The sequence below is a fragment of the Corylus avellana genome, chromosome 3, assembly GCF_965113065.1.
Source record: "Corylus avellana chromosome 3, dhCorAvel1.hap1.2, whole genome shotgun sequence".
Classification (NCBI taxonomy): Eukaryota; Viridiplantae; Streptophyta; class Magnoliopsida; order Fagales; family Betulaceae; genus Corylus; species Corylus avellana.
Window position 1 is genome coordinate 5722227 of NC_142492.1, and position 18076 is coordinate 5740302.

Consider the following 18076-nt stretch of genomic DNA (forward strand, 5'->3'; position numbering starts at 1 on the left):
GCCAAGACGGCCTTTTTCTGCAGCAAGTCAAGCGCAGTCTCTCCGACTCTGTCGGCTCCCTCGCCACCTGGAACGACCACGACGACATGACCTATAGCTGGCTCGGCATCACCTGGGACGCCTCCGCCACCGCCACCGCTCGCCTCGCCATCTCCCTCAACCTCTCCGACTTTCGGCTCGCCGGCCAGTTCCCGACCATCCTCTGCCGCCTCCCCTCTCTCTCTCACTCACTCTTCAACAACCTCATCAATCCCACCCTCCCCCCGATCTCTCCACCTGTCAACAGCTCCAGTAGCTCAACCTATTGCAAAACCTCTTCGTGGGCCCCATCCCAAAGACCCTCTCTCAAATCCCAAACCTCCGGGTTTTGGACCTCTCCGGGAACAACTTTTCCAGTGAGTTTGGTGAGCTCCGGCATCTTGAAACCACATTTAAAGAATGCGAAAGACGTTTTGGGTCCCAAAGAAGAAGAGAGAGGTTTAGCGGGGAAGGGAGACGTTTTTTTTTAATAACCCTTACATTCCAAGGGTTAAAAAACTCTTAGAAGAAATCCTAGCCAGTAGGCCAAATCACCGTAGATAGGTAAGCCAAATCCTCATATGTCTATTAATCGAGCATAACTCAGTCGAGCATAATTTTTTTGTTTTCGATAAGTTGATTTAGTAAACAGCGAGTTGTTGAATAGACTTATCCATTTACGGCCCCGACGAAAAGTAAGATATGGTAATTGATTTAGAAATCTAAATTGTAAATGAAAATGACATATCTCCATTAGACTTTACATAAATTTTGCATGTTAATGTAACCAACTCAATCCTCCATTATAAAATAAAAATGGCAATAATATACTTAATTTGCCCATCACATGTTAATGTTTGTGGTGAAATTTAGAAAAGTTATCCTTATCCCAGATTGAGAAGTGAGAGCGCACATAAAGCAGCGGCTCTGACACGCTCATTCCTGTCCTTTCATCCTTAAAATTCATTATCCGACACACCGTATTGCATCATGTAACTTTCAACGCCAGAGTCATGTTACTAGTAGTTGTAGGTAGGTAGGTTTATTTTATTTATATTAAATATAAGAGAATCTACCAAAAACGGTCCCGTAGCTCAGTTGGTTAGAGCGTTGGTCTTATGAGCCGAAGGTCGCGGGTTCGAGCCCCGCCGGGACCATGCTAATATTATTTTTCGATTTTTTTTTTTATTTTTTATTACCGTCTGATTAACCATGTCAATTGGTTGTAAATCACCAACCGTAGGATCATCTCCAATCTACATAACCGAGTTGACGTACTTCAAACGGTTCAATAATTTCCTAATTACTGTGGCGGTGGTGTTGACTGCTGAGCTCCCAAAGATCAAACACCAGCTTCGGTTTAGTTGGGGTGTCAGTTGGGAGTTGAGAGACGAGACCATGGAGAGGGAGAGAGAAACCATGCAACTCTCTCTCTCTCTCTCCTTAAAAACTTGTAAGATTTCCCAGAACACCTCCCAAGCCCATGTGTTGCCTCTTCTCTGGTATGCACCCCTTCAACCATATCTCCTCCTTAGTTTCCCATTTCTTGTTATATAATCAATGCTGCATTTTTTATTCTTCAACTCTCTTTTATGATGACTCTGTTGGTTTTTAAAATTTCATTATGTTCTTTGATTGGCTACTTTTTTTTCTTTTTTCTTTTTAATTGCTGTGTTGTATGTAGCTTTTGAGTTCTTTTGTTGACGATGATACCGATCTTTACTTCTTGAGATGTGTTTGGTGTCATTTTCTCGCACATAACACAATTTGGAGATCAGAAACTGGAGTGGGATTATTAGTTGTTTTTTTTCTTGCTTCTTGTTCAAGAATTTCTCATGACTTGTATATATATATATATATATATATATAAAGATCTATTGCAATGGCTGAGGAAACTTTTTGTGCCTGCAGGTCTGCTGCATTGGACTCTGCTACAATCTTCTGGGTTCTCATCAATGGGTTCAGGACTCTGGTTTAGGTCAATCATTAGCATAAAAAGACTGAAGGATGATAAGTCCAAACATGCAAAGGTAAACAATTTGATATGTTTAGGATCCGTTTGCGATTGCGGTTTCAATAAATGCGATTTTAAAATTTACGTTTTTGAAATCATTACTTTTTAAAATCGGAAAGGCGTTTGGTAAAACATGCTAAAAAGTTTTTTTTTATCAAATATTTGTTATACAAAATCATGATCTTGGTTTAAACTCGCACTTTTTTAAATAAGCACCATCTAGCCTGCTTATAGAAATCATTTTTTTTTTTTTTAATTTTAGATTATGTGCTTTTTAAATCACAATATCAAATGCCTTACGTTTTGTAATATCTTTTGAAAATGTAAATTATTCTTGCGAAATCGTAATTCCAAATGCATCTTTAACCTGCACATTTGAGGAAACTAAGAGTTTTTGTACGTCTTTTCACCTGAATGAGAACATAAGATTTGGCCTATTTATTCTATTAAGGCTCGCTCAGCTACTGATAAAGCAAACACATCCAAGTGTAAGGATGATTACCATGAAGTTTCAAGTAGTACTTCCAATGGTCATGCCAATAAAAGTCTTGAGGTTCCTCCTCCTCCTGTTCAAGTTGAAGATGCAGCTGCAACTCGGATTCAAGCTGCATTTCGGGCATATAGGGTACATATATATGAACATCAAGCTATTAATAGTTGTCCCATATAAAACTTTATTTGCTTTCCTAGATTTTTTTCAACTTTTTTATGAGTAGGGGAATGTGACTGAATACAGAGAATTGAAAGTAAAGAGAATTTGGTAAATTAAGAGTATATAATTAAGGTAAACAAAAGGAAGTTATGATATAAGATACATCCTCTGATATGCAAGAGTTATTCACTTTTTCTGGGGTGTCCAAACACTTTCTTAATTCGTTCATAGTTTAGAATGAAATTTGAAATTCATGATTCCATTGCTCAAATCACCAAGAAGAATTGGGGCAAAAAACAAAAAAAAAAATAATCTGAACACCATTAATAAGTTCACTGTGCCACTGCATAAAGCTATTTCAGTTGTTCTTGTAACTTTTAAGTTCTTCTCTTCTTAGAAAAAGATGCAAATGGTAACCCTACTGGACACGATTAGCAATCATGTTGTAAGTAGAATAATGGGCTTGTTTGGCAATGCTTTTTAGGACAGTTTTTTGCTTTTTAACAAAAAAGCAAAACATTAACAAACAACTCAACATACACAAAAAGCACCCTCTAGAAAGTTTTACCAAACAAACCCATGACACAGAAAAGCCTGAGAAATTCATGGGGTGGGAAACATTTTTCAATTTTCAACAATGAAACTGTACGTTTTGTTGAACTAATGGAAGTAGAGTATGTAAATATAGCATAGTTTTTCTCAAGTTCATCTTCCGGGCATAATACAAGCTGAAAATATGCACAACTAAAAGTGTGTCCTAAGAAGTTAACCAAACATGTTTCAAATTTTGTGGTGTCTCTAACACCTCGTACCATCTGTGCAATGGTGATTTCATTGGTGGATTTGAGCTCATGATTCAATAGCAGTCATTGAAAATTTGTATCTTCAATATAATGGTCTCCCTTGCTTACTTATGCAGGCAAGAAAAACGATACTCCATCTAAAGGGGACAGTGAAATTTCACGGCTTGATTCAGGATCACACTGGCATAGAGCAAGCATCAACTGCATTGAGCTACATGCATTCTTGGAGTAGAATACAAGACCAAATCAGAGCTCGCAGACTCCATATGGTAATGGAAGGCCGAATTCGGCAAAAGAAACTAGAAAATCAGTTGAAATTTGAGGCTAAGCTTCATGAGCTGGAGGTACTTTTGAGTCTCTGACTTTCTCATGCTCTGCTTTTATTGCCTTAAAACTATTTCTCATGCTATAATAATTAAAACATGAAAACTTCTAACTCTTTGTATGGAAATTAGAAATTAGTTAAAACTTGATTAACCTCATTTATTTCTTGCTCTTGTCTGATGGGGGCCATCTTGTTTGCGCAATTTTTTTAAAATTTGCTTAAAAGGTTGAGTGGTGCGGTGGCTCTGATACCATGGAGGAAATCATATCAAGAATACAACAGAAAGAAGAAGCAGCAATTAAGCGTGAACGAGCCATGGCGTATGCCTTCTCTCATCAGGTTCATGAAAGACTGCACTTGTAAAGTTAATCTGTTTGGTTTTACCAAAATATTTATGCATGAATGTGATTTGCAGTGGAGAGCCAACTCTAGCCAATATCTTGGCCAGGCTTCTTACATTCTTGGCAAGGAAAACTGGGGTTGGAGCTGGACGGAACGGTGGATAGCCGCTCGCCCGTGGGAGGTCCGAGTTCATCCGCATTCTACCGACTCAAACAAAGTCCTGGCAAAGCCGAGCAGATCATATAAATTGGCGAACCAGCCGGAGAAGAAGATACCAGTTTCAGTTAAACCCACAAAAGCCAAGAACTTGGTCTACCCAACTGCTGAAAAATAAGCTGCATGCCCAAGATTCAACACCCAGCTCAGATTTTTGCTTACCAATTAGTGCCAAGAATGATGAATTGATTGGGGTTTTTTTTATATCATTTTTCTGGATTTTGTGTGCAAAATAAGACAACAAACTTCATCATATTCTGGATTGTCAGGATTAGCATTAGCATATATTGTATATATGATATTAAAATGCTTGAATAACTTAAATTGATCTTTTAATATTCATCTCCGTACAATACAAACTGTTCTGCCTGTTGTGTAGCAGATGCTGGAACATTCTGAGCTAATTATTTGGATTCTTCGAACATATGTTTTTTCTTATATATATATATATATATATATATATATATATAAAAGAAAAAATCTTGCCTTCAAGCATTTGAATCGCATCAAGAATATCACATCCTTCTCCCACTAATCTCTCGATATTCTTCAGCTCATGCATGCCAATAGCCCCACCAAAATACTTATCATGCCATTGCTCTCATCTAAAAGACAAACAGTAAGGTTGGCAACTAAACGTCGGGCCCTCTTGATTCTATAGAGATCGTAAAATCTTTCCTCCATATTCTTCTGGTAATACCGGGATACTATATTTTTATTTTATAATTGTTGAATAATATTAACGTGACATTGGAAATTAATTAACTATTTAGATCTAGTTTGGGTTGTAGAATAAACCTCAGGAATAAAATGATTATTCATATGAAATAGCTATTATTTCATTTGGTAAGGGTCTCCTAAGAATAATTATTCTCATGGGAATAACTATTCTCTTACGAAGAAGAATAATAACTATTCCCTTACGAAGAAGAATATATAATCCTCTAAAAAATGAAAGAAATAGTTATTTCTAATGGAATACACAGTTTTTTTAAAAAAAAAACCAATTTTTTTCTTTTAATTTTCTTTCAAACTAAAAAATAAGTAATTAAAAAAAATGTTGAACGTTGGAGGTCAACCACCCATAGCAAACCCTTGCACCACCCCCAATTCACACCGAGAGTGGCCGCGGCCACCCCTATGGACACTTGGGGATGGCCACGACCACCCCTAGAGGGCTCCAGGGGCAGTTGCGGGCCTTGCGGCCACCCCCAGGGTTTGCTGTGGGTGGCCAATCACCACACGTTTGACTTTTTCTTCTTTTTTTTTCTTAAAATTAAGTTTTGAAAAATTAAAAATCATATGAACTTTTTAGTAATTTTAGTTCAATTCCAATTATAACAAATGTATTGCGATAAAACTAGAAATATGAATAATTATTCTATTCTAACAACTTCTATTCTCAATAATGATTATTCATTTTCTTAGTGAAGTATCAATTTTGCAAATCTATCGACACCTTAATTTTTTTTCATTATTGTTTACAATACAAGCCTTTTCTTTTTTCTTTTTCTTTTTTTTTAAAAAAATCCCCAAAGAAAAGAATGTTCCCAGCTCGACTGAAGAGATTTTTAGTAGGCACTGAGATTTACTGGGTGGGGGGGACCATAGACAGATGGCCAACAGCTAGAGTTCCCCTTTCACGGTTCCTCTGCAGATGTAGTCCAGTTAGCCCCCACTTGGTGTCCCTGCCCTATACATTTATCCTCCCAACTCATCATTGTAGGCCATGACCTTAGATTCCAACCCAACCTAATCTTCATGCCTACTCACTCTGTTGCACAACCTAAAAACAGCTTTTTTAAGATAAAGTAATACTATTGCGCTGATGTGACAATCTACACCAGTCATTAATCAACCTTTATTATAAAAGAAAAAATTCAAGAACTAATGGAGCGTTTCATCACATATTAAAATGAGAATCGAGTATTTAAAATTATTCTTTAAAAACACCCTGCATCTCATTTACAACCTCAATAAAGAAACTAGAGTCTACTAAAAAGGGTTTGAAGGTGGATGATGAATTTAATGTTAAAAAATATGAAGAATAAGAGCATAGTGTAGCCCTATCAGCCTCTTTTCTAGCCACCCAACCAACTCTAATATTTACCTCCATTTTTCTCTTTATTCCACATTTCGATTTAATTTTTTATTTTAGTATAAGTAGGTCTACATAAAGACCCCATCCAACTTGCCCTAATTTGAGGAAATGGGTTCTCAAGATTCATCCTTGTTTTGTTAACAATTTACAACATTCTTCAAGCTAGTTTAGGAATACTAAAAAGAGGCTAAACATGCACAATAACAAGTACATGACACTTTTGAAGTTGGGAAATTTCCCTTTTTTTTTATTTTTTATTTTTCTTTTGGGCTTGAGGGGAGAGAGAATTGTGGAATAAACTAGTATAAATCTCCCATCTTTCCAACAACCTCTACTGTTCAAGGAATATGACCTCTAGTCCCTGCTCCCAAAAATCCCAGCAAGGAAAGAGATATAAAAAGATCAAAGATTCCTTCTTTAAATTCCTATTGCAGGTTTAAGCAAAGTCATTGAGTGAAATGGAACTGTTCCATTGGAAAGTAGTCAAAGAACAAAACAATCATAAGGCACCAAAAACAGAATTGAGAAAATGACCATTTCTACAATAGGGGGGAAAACTCCCCATTAGGTGATATGGAGGTTCCCTTTCTTTCATAACAAATGTTCCAAACAATGCCATATTCTGCATTAAGGATGTCTCACCAGATGAAACTCTAGAAATGGAAGTGAAGAAGCAAATAGCATGACATACAAAAGTTCCCGCAACAGAAACACATAAGCAATCCAACAAAAAGCTTAAAACAAAGTTGAGCTTGAAGAGCCCACTCAAACATCACAAACAAAGCTAGAACATAACCAAGCTGATAGAAGTGAAACAAACCGCCGATCGAATGAACCTGAAATGCACTCAGATTTCTTCTTCCCATGCGGTATATATAAGCCATCGGATCTAATCGAACCCAGAAATCTCCTCTCCACGAACTCCAATTGGCATAACAGATAACTTTCTCTTTGCCCCCCATTGAATAAGGTAGCAGAGTCCTGTAAAAACATGTTTTTTTTTTCCTGGAAAATAATGTTAAAAATCGATAACGGAGCATATTTGGATGAATTAGAGAAGTGGGTGTTGAAGGAAAGCACCTCGTAAAGAGAGTGATTTCGGGTTCTTTTATCGATCTATCAATGGCGAGAATCGGAGGAAGCAGAGGACGGCTTGTCGGAGGTGCCGTCGTGCTCCTCTTCACCCTGTATTCGTGCTGGAATGCGAAACCCGGAGAATCCGCCGGAGGCGTATCCGATGCCAGAAGACTGATGATGGAAGGCGGATGGAATTTGATGGTGGTGAGCAGTGGCAATTGGCGGGTCTATCCAAGCGCGAAGCGAAGGTGTGTTACTGGACTGAAGGGGTCCCCTCTGTGGAAAACACTGGTTTTGGGCAAACGAAGGCGGCGGCGGCGGCGAACTGAAGATGAATCCACCGCCGCCTCCACTGCTGCCACTACCAGTTTCTGCACCAGCGGCGTTCCAAGCGAGCATTCTCTGGAACCGGCTAATCTCCGCCGGGTGGTGTTGGTGGTGCGGGTCGGACCACCCAGCGGACGACCCATCAAAACCCAACTGGGTCGTCGTTCCAGAGAAAAGCATCACTTGCTCATTTTGATGATGATGAGTTTGGGGTTGGTGCTGGTGCTGGTGCTGGTGCAGAAGAATTGGGTCGTGAAACGACTGAAGAGAAAGCCGCAGATCTTGGCTCTGGCTACTAGTTCTTGACAGCAAATCTGGTGGGTAATTCTGAAATAACGGCGGAGGAGAGTGCGTTGTCTCCGCCGCTGCACCCATTGGGAAAAAGGACTTTATTGTGTCGGCGATAGAGTCGGAGTCCAGCGATGGTGGAAGAAAACTCGAACTATTACTCCGGTTTTCGCCCATCTGTGGTGGTTGAAGATTGTGCATATCACTCTCTGAAACTTTACCACCATCGCGACCCACCATTGTAGTTGCTGTCCTTCTACATCCAGAAGCAATGGTATCCACGGCGTGGATACCAATTGGGTCCATTATCTGCGGCTGGTGGTGATGGTGGTGCTCTTGTTGTAAGGCGGCGGCGGCGGTGGAAGTTGTTGGGTCCCATGCTGGGAGCTCGGCAAGCTCGTCGATGGCGGCCTTGGCCTTTTTTATGAGCCAATCGACGGCCTTGCTGGGGCGGTCGTAGCCGAGGCGGTCCTGGACGTCGTAGAACTGGATAGCAGTGTTGGCTGAGAGGCGGACGCGGCGGTCTCTCGGCCCCTTTGCGGTGCAGACCTTGCTGTGGCGGTCCTTCCGTCCGGTGGAGCGAACAATGTGGCCTCCTTGGACCTCCACGATTTCGCCGCCTGCGCTTCTTATCCCCAATCTCGACGACGTTGTGGCTTGCTGGTGGCTCTCTCCCATTTTTCTTGCATATTCGATGGAAGCTGCTGCTGAAGAAGGGGCAGGAGGAGGAAAGAAAGAGCGCTTCTTTGCGGGTTGGTGTTGCTGCGCTTGTGCTTGTGAGTCGTCTAATCCTCCATACAAATGTTGGTGATGCAGATATTGGTCCTGGAAATGGAAGCTTGGCTCTTGCTCTTGCTCCTGATGATGATGATGATATTCTTTTTCTTGTGAGGGAGAATCTTGGTCTTCTTCTTCTCCTCCTTCTTCTTCTACATACCTTGAATTTAGAACTACTAGTGGGTTTTGATGGTGGTGATGATTCCTTTGAGGATCCAGACTCAGGCCCTTGTGCTTTTCCCCTTCCAGCTTTTAATGGAGCACCACACTTTTTCTTAGTGGTTTTTTGATGCTGCTTTGCTCTCCCTTTCCTTCCCACTTCCCTCTTGTTGCTTGTGCAACTGCCACCACTCTGAAACCTGCTGCCTCTCCCAAAAGCTCTTGCCATTCAGTTTCCCCACTTCCATTACCCAACACCACAAACCAAAGCCCCCCACCCTAAACTGCAAAAAAAAACAAAAACAAACCCAGACCCAGAAGGTCAAGACCGCCTATATTTCCAGCCTAACCCATCTCTCTTTCCCTCTCTCTCCTGCTGTCTCCCTTCACAGCTTTTGATAATTGTGCCTCCCTTATGTACCCACCACCCCGTACGAACCAAATTGGAAATATGGGTGTATTTGTTCAATACCCCACTTCACCAAACCAAGAACTAGAAACACAAACACCCAATTTCTCAACAGTGTGAATTGGGTTTGTGTGGTGGAGGATGATGGAGGAGGAGGTGGAGGTGGAGGTGGAGGGTTAATAACTTAATAGAGAGTATAGGGAAGAGGAATTGTTTCTGGGCCTATGAGAGGGTGGCAGTGTTTGGTCAGAAAGAGGATTAAAGATCTCTGTGATCTCATCACTGCGTCTGCTGCTGCTCCTTCTTGTACTACCCTCTACTCTACATAAAACACCAAACTAAACTCTTTTTCTCTATATTCAATTACCCAACTTTTAGCTCCTCCTCCCTATTTCAACTTTAACCCCCCTCTCTCTCCCTCTCTCTCACATTAACTTGTCTTTCCATTTTTTTCACTTCCTGTCTAGAACAATAAGTAGGACCGTTGGTTATAGCTCAATGGATGGCCTGGATGCTTCGGTAGATGAGATCCTTTGTGTTCCACACCACACCTTTTGAAAGTGACCCCATTACAGCTTTTCCTTCTCTCTCTTTTTGTAATGCTTCACCTAAAAGATACGACATCCTCTCTCTCGTTTTTTACTCTCAATTAAGGGGTTATAGTGCGAGTTTGTATGTCGGGTCTCGGTAACGATTTGCATTTATATGTTGGGTTCGGGTCGTATTAAGATATGTGTATAAAATTATGGGCATGTTTGAGTAAAAGTTTGAGAAGGCTTAAAAATGCGTTTAACACTCAAAAAGTTTATTTGAAAAAAAAAAAAAAAAAAAAATACTCGTTTGGTAAAAAAATTGAAAGCACTTTTAAGGGTTTAAAAAGCCTAAAAATGACTAAAACACATTTTTAGTAAAAGTTTAAAAATGAAGTTTTTGCTAAAAAAAACTTTTTTTTTTTTACTTAAAAACTCTATTTCTCAAAACACAATCTCAAACATACTCTATATAAATTAATCATAACCATATTCATTTAAGTAAATATGTCGAACTCTTAAACCCTAGCCTTTTAATTTATTTTGAGTTCGTGTCGGATTTGCGGGTCATGTCAAAAATTGCCTTCATATATCGCGTGTCGGGTTCGAATCGTATCGAAATATAGATATAAGACTATATAGGTTTACTCTATCTTGACCCATTTAGTTAAACGAGCCAAAACTCCTCAACCTTAACCATTTAATTTCGTATTGCATTCATGTCGTATTTAAAAATCGTGTCAAAAATTGACAATTCAAATTAAAACCTTTCAAATTTAACATACTAACTTCGTATCAAAGTCGTGTAATTGCAAGAATCTGATTAGTACTGCTAGGGGTGGGTCTCGGTTATAATGGTACCGGTAACCCTATTTTCTATAATTAACCAAAATTATCAGTTAATTCGGTTAATTAACCGATAATATTTCGATAAAAAATTATTTCGAAAATTTTGATTAATAACGGTTCAGATAATCGGTTATCATCAGACCACCACCGCGCAACCCATGAGGCTCCGATGCTACACCATCAACAACTGGAGTCAAACCACACCGTCACGGACTCACGACAAAAGAGGAACAAGATGATGACAGAGCCAGAGAGAGACGGTCGGGAGCTGAGAGTGACGAGAGGAGCATCTTGCGAGAGAGTTGAGATGGGCGTGCGAGAGTCAGAGAGCTAAGAGTGAGAGCACTACGAGAGTCGAGAGAGTAGAGGAGCGGCAAAGGATTTGATTTAGGGTTAGGGGAAAGAAAGAAAAATATGTACATATAGCATCTCAAAACTACATAGTTTTGATTTCAATAAATTGTATATTAGGAAAAATTAAAACTTAAAAACCCCACTATCGGTTTAGTTCGGAAACCAATAAGAAAAATGTTTTACCGATTATCGAATCGAACTGAAAATCGATATAAAAATCTTAATCAATTACTGACCGACTTTTATCGGTTGACGGTTAATATCAGTTCAGTCACAGTTGGTAGACAGTCGATAGTCAATTAATCTACGCACCCCTAGGTACTGCACGTCAAATCTTAACAACCAATCTAGTTTCATTTTGACAAAATTATATGTAATGTTGTTAACCGTTTGTACTTTAGTGGTTTGTAATTAAATTAATTTAATTATACACCTTTCCTTTTGGCGAAGGAACCAAATCTATCTAGCATCGCTACCCTTGTCATCAACAATTTTTTTAATATTGCTTTTAAGCATACTTTAATGCCAATAAATATTAAGGGTACAATAATTTCCAATATTATTTTCTTGTTTAATGCTCTAATCAGTTTTCTTCATTCTCTCATTATCACTTTAAGATGATATGTCTTTTTCAATGGCAAATGACAATAATATTATTTAGAATGAGAATATTGGACTCTTTTTTTCTATTCCATTTGCGTGAGGAAAATGTAACCATCCTCATCTACCTTCAACATAATTTTCAAACCTCCCTTCACATTTTCCTAGAAAATAAATAAATAAATAATTTAAAGCCAATTTTTTTTTTTTCATTGTCCTCTATCTAAGAGTCCCGTTAAATCTTGTCAGAATCTCCAAAATACCTTTATTTTTGTATATATATATAAAAAAAATTGTAAAGATTCAAGTGTAAGTATTTCTACAATTCAGCTTTTAAAAATACACATTCGATTAAAAAAAACGTGATTTTCAAACCATCATTTTTTTATTTGTAAGAAAAAGCACTCAAAAACAAAATACTCCTCCTTAATTCTGTTTCAAAATATACTTTTAACCCACAAAATTACAACATGAGACAATCTCTTAGTCCAAGTACTAGAGAGTAGAGGTGATGGAGAAACAACATGGCATAACTTTTCATCATGAACTATCATGTCCACCCAAGTGATCTCTCCTATCATGCCAATGGGAAATTACTAGCATATATATATATATATATATATATATATATATATATATATATATATATATATATATATATATATATATGTTTTTTTTGTTGGACCAAGATAATAAGGCAACATAAGGGTTCCTTGTCTTGACTCAAGGCAACATAAGGGTTCCTTGTCTTGACTCTTGATTGGTAGATTTTGTCCCCCCAAGCAGCCAATCAAAACTATATAAGAAAATCCAGCAGCTAGATGATCGAAGAGCATATATTTGTCTGTTTTTTTCTCCTGGTTACTTTGAACTTGCTAGGAAATGTAGCAAATTATCATGTTATTATTGCAACAAAAACATAATTGAACTTTTATGTGTCCTTAATAGAAGAATTGTCAAACAGAAAAAAGGAGCATCTATGGGCCAATCAAAAGTATATAAGAAAATCCAGCAGCTAGGTGAAGAGCATATATTTGTCTGTTTGTTCTCCTGGTTACTTTGAACTTGCTAGGAAATGTAGCAAATTATCATGTTATTTTTGCAACAAAAACATAATTGAACTTTTATGTGTCCTTAATAGAAGAATTGTCAAACAGAAAAAAGGAGCATGGGGACATTTAATCAATCCTATGTATTTTGTGTCAAATTCTGAAATTATTTTCCACACTTGTTTGAACATCCTTTTCCTCCACGCCTCATTTTCAAAAAGGGTTGTGATCAGGAACAATTAATTAACTTGAATCTGTGGTGATGGACAATGATGTGTGAAAGTTCTACTTCTTTTCCTTTCACGTGCTCCCAACATGTCCTGCCTGAAAAATAGGATGTAATTATATTTCTGAATAGAAAAAAAAATATTTATTAAAAAAAAACACCTCAGAGGCGGCCGTTCTATCGTATTGGGGTGACTAAGCAGCTATATATCCTTGACAAGTTGAGTGGTTGTATAGCTATTTCTAATCAGGACAGAGCTGATCCCGCGCCATGTCTATTTCATTTGGTTGGCCGCGCGACTATTCCTCTCCATATTTTATTTTGAGAAGAGTTTGGAATATTTAGAAAACATAGCCGATTTTTTTTTTTTTTTTTCTTCTTCTAATTCATTGTGTTTTCCATCATTATCAAATTGATTATTTCATTCAATTATGTACATATTTTTAGAGGTAAATATTTTTTAGGGTAAACTTCACAAAAGCCTTTTAAACTTGTATGTGTTTTGAAAAGACCTCTCAAAGTTTAAAACTCTCAATTTTACCATTCAAATTTTTAATTTGATGCAACCTACCATCCATTAGGGTTTGACATTAGCCACTGAGCGAGTAAAGCATACGAACCTGCTCTTAGGAGGGGAACAACAACTAGAAACGATTGTTAATACCCCGTAGGCTGAGGAGCAAAAGAGGGAATCCATCTGAGGAGGGAGAGGGACTCACGTCTGATTAGCTAGTTGGTGAGGTACGTAAGAGCATTCCCAGCAGCTACCCGGTCATATTCCCTAAGTTTAAGGATCCAAACTACTTTTTGCTTCCCTATATCAATTTGCACCCCAATAGCTTCCCTTAATGCTTCCTTATACCATTAAAATATTATTATTTTTATTTTACCTTTTTTATATTTTATTCATTTAATTTAACCTTTCTTTCTCTCTCTCATCTCATCTCATCTCCGTCTTCTTCTTTCCTTTCTTTCCCTTCCAGCCGCAGCACCAACTTCCCTCTCTGCCTCACTCATCTCCATCTCACTCTCTGCCTCACTCTCTTGATCTCCTTGAATGGTGAAGTCTGGTGAGCATATATGATTTCTCTCTCTCCTCTCATCTCATCTCATCTCATCTCCATCTTCTTCTTTCCTTTCTTTCCCTTCCAGCCGCAGCACCTATTTCCCTCTCTGCCAGCATATATGAGAGCCTTGAAGTTTGGTTTGATCGGTCTGGGTTTTTGGGTTTCTGTTGGGTCTTGATCGGTCTGGGTTTTTGCTGCATCTATTTCCCTCTCTGCACCTTTTTTCGTTTTTTCATCTCGCCGGAAGAGGGCTGGTTCGTTTATTTGTTGTTTAATTTTGGGTGTAAATCTTTTGAGTGGCTGTGAGAGTGAAGATGGAGTATTGAAGATGGAGCTTTGCTTTGTGTCGAGATGAAATGCAGAAGAGGGCGGAGAAGAAGAACGGAGAAAAATAGTGGGCGTGAAAAGATGTGAGAGGAGAGAGAGTTTTTTTTTTATGATTATAATAAGGCAAAGGAACGCTACAGTGGAACCCAATACATTGGGTTCTACTGTAGCATCTGATGGTTTAAGGAACCATATAGGGAATCTGTTGTGGGAAGTTTTTTACGATTTTTTGGACATATTCCCTAAACATAGGGAACAGACCCCCTTATAGGGAGTCTGCTGGGAATGCTCTAATAGGTTACCAAGGAGATGACTAGTAGTTGGTTGACAGACATTAAAATAGATAAAATGACTTTTATCCATTTAAAAATTTTATAAAATTTCAAATTTACCCTATATTTCACATTTTACCAAAAAATAAAAAATAAAAAATCACAAATCCGCACAAATGAAGTATATAACATCAAATTAGAAGTTTGAGAAACAAAATTGAGAGTTTTTAAACTTTAAAAAATGTTCTCAAAATGCCTACAAATTTAAGAGAGCTTTTATGAAGTTAACCCTTTTTTTATTTACTTTAATTAAAATTATAACGGTTGTAACAATATACGCTCTTTCGTAGACTTAATTTTCTAATGCTTGAAGGATGAGTTCATTATGATACATGTAACCCCACGCGTGACAACATCCTAATTTTTATTAAAAATGTATTGGGAAAAAAACCTCGACAAGGACTTATGAAAGAAACAAAAGCATGTTTTCTTGACAAAGAGAGTTTCTCTAATTTATTTTTGTGTTTGGTGCTTAACAACATACGTAGTTGATGTAACGAAGAAACACGTGAAATATGATCATCTCCCTAACAAACAACATTTATATATATAGTTTTATTGTATACTTTTCATTTTATTCTTTGGAAGCTTTCATTAAACAAATTTTATAATTTATTATATATATATATATATATATATTTTTTTTTTCTGGGCACTGATGACGTATGGAATGAGTCAACAGTTCTAACTGATGTGCTACGTGGGGTTAACTATGATATTTTATTAAGTGTACGGCACTAGGATATCTAATTAAGACCAGATTGCCTAATAAATTATAATTAACGAGCCTTACTAGCTCGTCTATAGTAAGATTCAGTTAACATGCCTTTAGATTAATTTATTATAAAATAAAAATTTAAGGGTTGATGGGTACTATTAGGTCAGTCCAATAATAAAAGATTGAGATAAAAATTGAATATTTAAAAATTAACACAGTCATATTAGCAAAATAAGAATGAGACGATGGTTTAATATGTAGCGTTTCTCATAAATTATAGAAATGAGTACACTAGAGTGAAAAATTAAATGGGGTTCGTGGATCATTTGGCAAAAAAATAAAAATATTATTATTAGAAACTTAGAAGGGTCTATTTTATAGTTACCATTAGTTTTTTATATTTAATAGTGTATATGACACCAAATTATTTGAAATTTTTTAATGACGTGACAACATATACATCATTAAATTTATAAAATTTAATATAAACCATAAAATAAATTTTTTCTATTTTAACTTAAATATAGAAATGGGGACTACGCATATAACAATGGAGATCTCAGATTGTTCTTGCAACCCAAAAATATATATAAAACTTTTTTTTAAAAAAAAAAATCATCTGTGAAGAAGACCAACTTGGACAGAGAGAGCATGCAAGCGAAATAACAATTTAAAAACTTCCTTAAAATAAAAATAAAAAATAAATTGTTTGCCACATCCCACATGCCGGCGTGGAGTCGTGTTTGGCAGGCATTATTTATCGAAGACGACATTGTACTAGCTTTTGAATATCGACAACGCCACCAATGATTGGAGCAAAGAGAAGACTAAATTTATGAAAAATAAAATATTTTAATCATGTTTACGTTGATAAATAGTTTCATATTATTTGTGGATAAAATTTTGAGCATGTTTATAAGGAATAGGTAATCTTCTCTTATTGAACTGATTTTATAAGATTAGTTAGGCCCACAAATTTTTTCATAGTATCAGAGCCTTCCATATGACAAATGGAAGCTCACACTATTTACCACGTGATAAGGATCCAAAAAAATATCGGCCTGCACGTGAGGGAGGGTGTTGAGAAATAGTCTCACATTGTCTGTGAACAAGATCTTGGGCATGTTTATAAGAAATAGACAACCCTCTTTATTGAACCGGTTTTATGAGATAAGTTAATCTCACGAATTTTTTCAATTTACATTAAAAAAAAAAAAAAAAAAGCCACTTAATCTGAAATTAAAATTTTGAAATATCAAGATAAAATAATTTTTAAATATTGTCTCTCTCTTTTTGCAGTTTATTTATTTATTTGTGTAGATGGTCGACCAAGCTGCCCACGCTGGCTACTTATGCTCATGCTAAGGGGGGCAGCCGCAGTTCTCGAGCTTCTCTTAATTCGTAAAATAATATTTTTGGGTCTCAAAGTAATTTTATGGTTGCTGAGGGACTACACAGAAACATGTCCCTTTATCTTAGGAAATTATAATGATATATAGGCTAATAAAAGATATCAATAATATATTATAATAATGATATATATAAATGTCTGTATAAGTTGTCAATCGTCAATAATTTGGTTTGGTGTAAGAGGAAATTAGGGAACTCATTTGAAACTCCAACTGTATGCCTGAACATGGTGTCAATGAAACCATATAGAGGAAAGTTATAATTGATATTAATTATATATGTATTATGTATATATAATTTTTCTGCATCAAATACATGTGATTTATTACTGGAATTATGCCACCCCATTTTAAAATAAACCACATTTTTTTACGGCATAATAATGGAGACAACACTTATTGTTTTTGTGAAAAATTAACGTTTAATAATTGAAGGTTATGAACTGTCCATACGGCTCATTGCATAAACTGGCCGGTTCATAATAGATAAATGCTAAACATCCAAAGTTTTTGTTTCAAAAGTTGGTTCCTAAATGATGTATCACAATCCCATGAGTTTGCGACATACTTTTCAAAATAATAAATCTCATGAGATGATGACACATCATTTGGGAACTAACTTCTGGAAATAAAATTTGGGATATAAAGCACTTCTCTTCATAATAATTTACTAAGTCATAGACTTATGCAGTTATTTTCCTTCCACTTGTGGAACATTTCAGTATTTTGCAAATTAGCAAGAGGACAAGCTATAGAGTGAGAAATTCGTTGGGATGAAGATGTCAAGCGAATTACCTAAGATTTCAAGCTAATGGGTTACTCTTTCAGGTTTTATTAGGTAGATGTTAGTTGTTAAAGTTTTTGTAATGCTTGTTTGGATGCTAAATCTAAATTGATGATACCTGATGTTATTTAAGGTATCTCATATCATTAATTTTTTCGCTTTCTGCTACAGTATACTTTGATAATTAGTTTGGCATGGTAAATTCAACTAATTTCCTGTTAATTAACTTGAGGACACTATACATGTGTACTTTAATTTAATTAAATATAATTATTTAATTTTGGGGGCGTTATAGTTTTACGTATGGAAAAGTAACTATATAA

At 36.7% G+C, this 18076-nt stretch overlaps 2 protein-coding genes and 1 non-coding gene across 4 annotated transcripts; 2 read left to right on the top strand and 1 right to left on the bottom strand.

The window, feature by feature from the left end:
• Positions 1 to 1101: 1101 nt before the first annotated feature.
• On the top strand, positions 1102 to 1175 carry TRNAI-UAU (transfer RNA isoleucine (anticodon UAU)). The gene has a single exon. It is a non-coding gene; the product is annotated as a tRNA-Ile (tRNA).
• A 258-nt stretch (positions 1176 to 1433) lies between these two features.
• On the top strand, positions 1434 to 4632 carry IQD10 (IQ-domain 10). The gene is made up of 6 exons (XM_059588667.2): positions 1434 to 1520; positions 1930 to 2048; positions 2484 to 2657; positions 3604 to 3831; positions 4038 to 4151; positions 4228 to 4632. The coding sequence occupies exons 1-6, from the start codon at positions 1502 to 1504 to the stop codon at positions 4486 to 4488; spliced, it is 915 nt and encodes a 304-aa protein (XP_059444650.1). The 5' UTR covers positions 1434 to 1501; the 3' UTR covers positions 4489 to 4632.
• A 2360-nt stretch (positions 4633 to 6992) lies between these two features.
• Positions 6993 to 9896, bottom strand: LOC132174689 (transcription factor TCP3). 2 transcript variants are annotated; one of them, XM_059586331.2, is made up of 2 exons: positions 7552 to 9896; positions 6993 to 7452 (listed from the first exon to the last, which is right to left on the bottom strand). In XM_059586331.2, the coding sequence occupies exon 1, from the start codon at positions 8839 to 8841 to the stop codon at positions 7591 to 7593; it is 1251 nt and encodes a 416-aa protein (XP_059442314.2). In that variant the 5' UTR covers positions 8842 to 9896; the 3' UTR covers positions 6993 to 7452; positions 7552 to 7590. The 2 variants fall into 2 exon arrangements, with proteins under 2 accessions (XP_059442314.2, XP_059442313.2); XM_059586330.2 differs by having other exon boundaries at positions 6993 to 7476.
• Positions 9897 to 18076: the final 8180 nt, after the last annotated feature.

Coding starts and splice junctions, on each gene's coding strand:
- IQD10 (XM_059588667.2), top strand. Junction 2,658..3,603: donor CTGCATTTCGGGCATATAGG/GTACATATATAT, acceptor TTACTTATGCAG/GCAAGAAAAACGATACTCCA. Junction 4,152..4,227: donor CGTATGCCTTCTCTCATCAG/GTTCATGAAAGA, acceptor TGTGATTTGCAG/TGGAGAGCCAACTCTAGCCA.
- LOC132174689 (XM_059586331.2), bottom strand. CDS start 8,841: ATGGGAGAGAGCCACCAGCAAGCCACAACGTCGTCGAGATTGGGGATA.